Here is a 2,921-nt window from a genome sequence, read left to right as displayed (position 1 = left end):
TTTTTTTTTTTTTTTTGAGAGAAATGATACCAATTTGGGGTAGATTTTAAAAAAAAAAAATATTGGATAATCACTATTCAAATAAATTGAGCATATATTATACAATTAAAATGGAGCTTATGTTATACGTTAATGGAAACATAAATTTAGTTAATTATATAGATTTATTTATTATCAATAGAATATATTGACTTATTTTAATTATAAAATAAAAATAAAGAGGAAAAAAGTAAATAAAATAAAATTAAAAAAAAATAAAAAGAGAGAGAGAAACCCTCCCTATGGGAATCTCGAAAATTAATGTTTTAGGAGGGGCATCCATAACCTTGAGATGTCCTAATAAGAATATTCAACCATGGTTCGAGCATCTTATATAGACAAACAGAGTAATTTGGATATTTTATTAATCCAAAATTAAGAAAAGCAGTTTTCAAAAATCAAATTTTATTTTCAAGATTTGACAAATTTTAAAAGTATTTTTGAAAAAAGAAAAACTAGACATAGACAAAAGAAAGGACGGGTAAAACTCAACACTTTATTTCTTTCATTTTAAAAGAAAAAAAAGAATACACGTAGGGTTAGGAGATTTAAACTTCTAACCATTCGTTGATAGTATATGCCTAAATCAATTGACCTATGCTCATATTGTCTCACAAGCTCGATTCCTAAAACAAAAAAGAAGAGTCAATTCAAACATAGCTAAATGAGTAAGACACCAATTACATTCAAGAACTCATAGTTTGAGTCTCGATCTTTGTAATAAATGAACTCAACAAATGAAATTAAAAACAAAAATCATCCAAAAATGAGCTTAAAGCACCTATTAATTCTCATTCCATATGGTAAAAAGAAAAAAGTACATAAAGGTATTTCATTATAAGTTGTAGGTGTGATGGAAAGAGGGTTTAATGGTTAGAGCAGCAAAAATGATGAGACACAGAGATTAGTGACACCGCAAGAGGGGCTCATCACTCACTCAGAGGTACTAACAGTGGTTCACAGCGGTCCTGATGCATGTTCCGAGTTTGTGCATTCTTAGCTAATTTGCATCCCCCTATTTACTACTACTACTACCAAGGCTCTAAATGAAGGGTATTCCATTAAATGAACAGCCTCCAAAGTTGGCCAGGATTGATGAGTCCCAACCCACTTGGGGAAGTCCAGCTGTTGCACTTGCAAGGAAGTGCCCTTTTTTCCCTCTTTTGGTGTTATTGCACTGCTAACTGCTAGTGTAGGAAAGAATGTGTTAAATGGAGAGATTTGAGAGATCTCTAATAGGTATTTTTAAGTAATAAGCTGCCCAGCATCAAGTTTGGACTCCTAAACCTACGTTTTAACTTGTCTCAAATGGTATGAGTACTCTAAACACCGGCAAACACGGGCAAGACCTACAAATTCCAATCTTCTTGTTTCAATTCCCTCCGATCACTATATAAGTCATGGGGGAAAAGCTCGTTGTATGATCATAAAAGTAAAACTATAGCGTAGATAAATGAAGTACTACAGTAATACTAGAGATTTTACCACCACGAACACGTGTTCATATCATGCGCTTGCATGTCGTGTTTGCCTATGTCATGAGCTTATGTTTGTGGCTTCCATTCTATAGGTTTCAAGTTAATTAAGAATCCCTCTAATTCAAGCAGTGAAGTAAATGACAGAGTAGTTGTAATCCATGGATTCAAGTCCCTAATAGGTGGCAGTCCCAAGTAATTGGTTTCACCTAAGCCATATAATTGGACTATTCTTAACAAATAAAGGGCAAATAGAATCAGTCTTTATTAAAAATAATTGCCTTAAGTTGGATTTAAAATTGACTCTTGACGGTAAAAAACAGTCCCAATCACAACATTGAAAGTAAGAACATAAATAAGTCTACCATTAGTAGATATTGTCTGCTTTAATCCATTATGTATCACCGTCAATCTAACAATTTTTAAAAAACGTCTATTAGGGAGAGATTTTCACACCTTTAGAAGTAATGTTTCGTTTCCCTCTCCAACCATTGTGGAATCTCACAGTAATATTGGTAATAAGAGTATCCCACTTAACTGCTAAGTGGTTTCATGTGATTTGACAGCTCAAGCAATTAAAAGTAACACATGGAACAGAGGGATGAAGCAGCAAAGGTCAAATCCCACATGCTACCCTTCAGGCATTTCGAGTTAGTCAATTAAAGAAGGATGATTGAAAGGATATGCAATCAAGAGGGGGAGTCCAATTCAAGAATATCACGACATTGATAGTCATTTGACCTAACATCTATCTACAAGCTAGAAAGCAACAGCTTCATGTGCATCTCGCTGGTGTTTGGTTCTAATAACACTTAACTCTACACAAGTGGTACATATAGATGGGACTTAAGACCTCGCAGCCTATCAAGAAGAAAATTTATCCATAAAAAAGAAACTTCAACAACAAAGGTAAATGGTCAAAATTTTGGATTAAATTAAAAGATATCTATTGTTTCTATACGTATCTGCATCAGTTCAAATTTGAATAACTCAACTTTTCCAAAAGTCTAAACTGGCCTATTTTTCCAAAACTGATATCATGGTGTGTCTCTTAAACAATTTAAATGCCGGAAGTGAGTTAACAAGAGACTGCGTATCTGGTATGTGTCAGCAAGGAAAAGTGAAGGCAGAAAACAAGTGCGATCTACTTCTTTTTCTTTGATTTGTTTGACGATGATTGAGAATATGCAGTACCCTGTATTACCAAAGATAAGATTAATATCAGTCAAAGTCAGCAAGGGGGGCGAAACCAAACGACTTCAAATTTAATTACAGGTCAATGAACTGACCTCGAGCCATTCGTCTAATGATGCATCTGAGGCCCTGGTTCCAACTTCAACCTTAGGAGCCCTCTTTGTTTTCTAATAAAATAAAATAAAAAGTATTATAAGATTGATTGGGTGGGGG

General features: G+C 33.9%; 1 protein-coding gene across 1 annotated transcript in view; it reads right to left on the bottom strand.

The window, feature by feature from the left end:
• Window positions 1–2,419: 2,419 nt before the first annotated feature.
• LOC111484586 (translocon-associated protein subunit alpha-like) overlaps window positions 2,420–2,921 on the bottom strand; it is a 4,446-nt gene continuing 3,944 nt past the window's right edge. The window contains exons 7-8 of the mRNA XM_023131243.1: window positions 2,804–2,875; window positions 2,420–2,709 (exon numbers count right to left, since the gene is read on the bottom strand). Coding sequence (XP_022987011.1) covers window positions 2,659–2,709; window positions 2,804–2,875 — 123 coding nt within the window. The 3' untranslated portion in view covers window positions 2,420–2,658. The remainder of the gene's footprint in view (window positions 2,710–2,803; window positions 2,876–2,921) is intronic.

The sequence above is a fragment of the Cucurbita maxima genome, unplaced genomic scaffold, assembly GCF_002738345.1.
Source record: "Cucurbita maxima cultivar Rimu unplaced genomic scaffold, Cmax_1.0 Cma_Scf00009, whole genome shotgun sequence".
Lineage (NCBI taxonomy): Eukaryota > Viridiplantae > Streptophyta > Magnoliopsida > Cucurbitales > Cucurbitaceae > Cucurbita > Cucurbita maxima.
The sequence above is the reverse complement of the archived record's forward strand: the minus strand, read 5'-3'. Positions and strand labels throughout refer to the sequence as shown.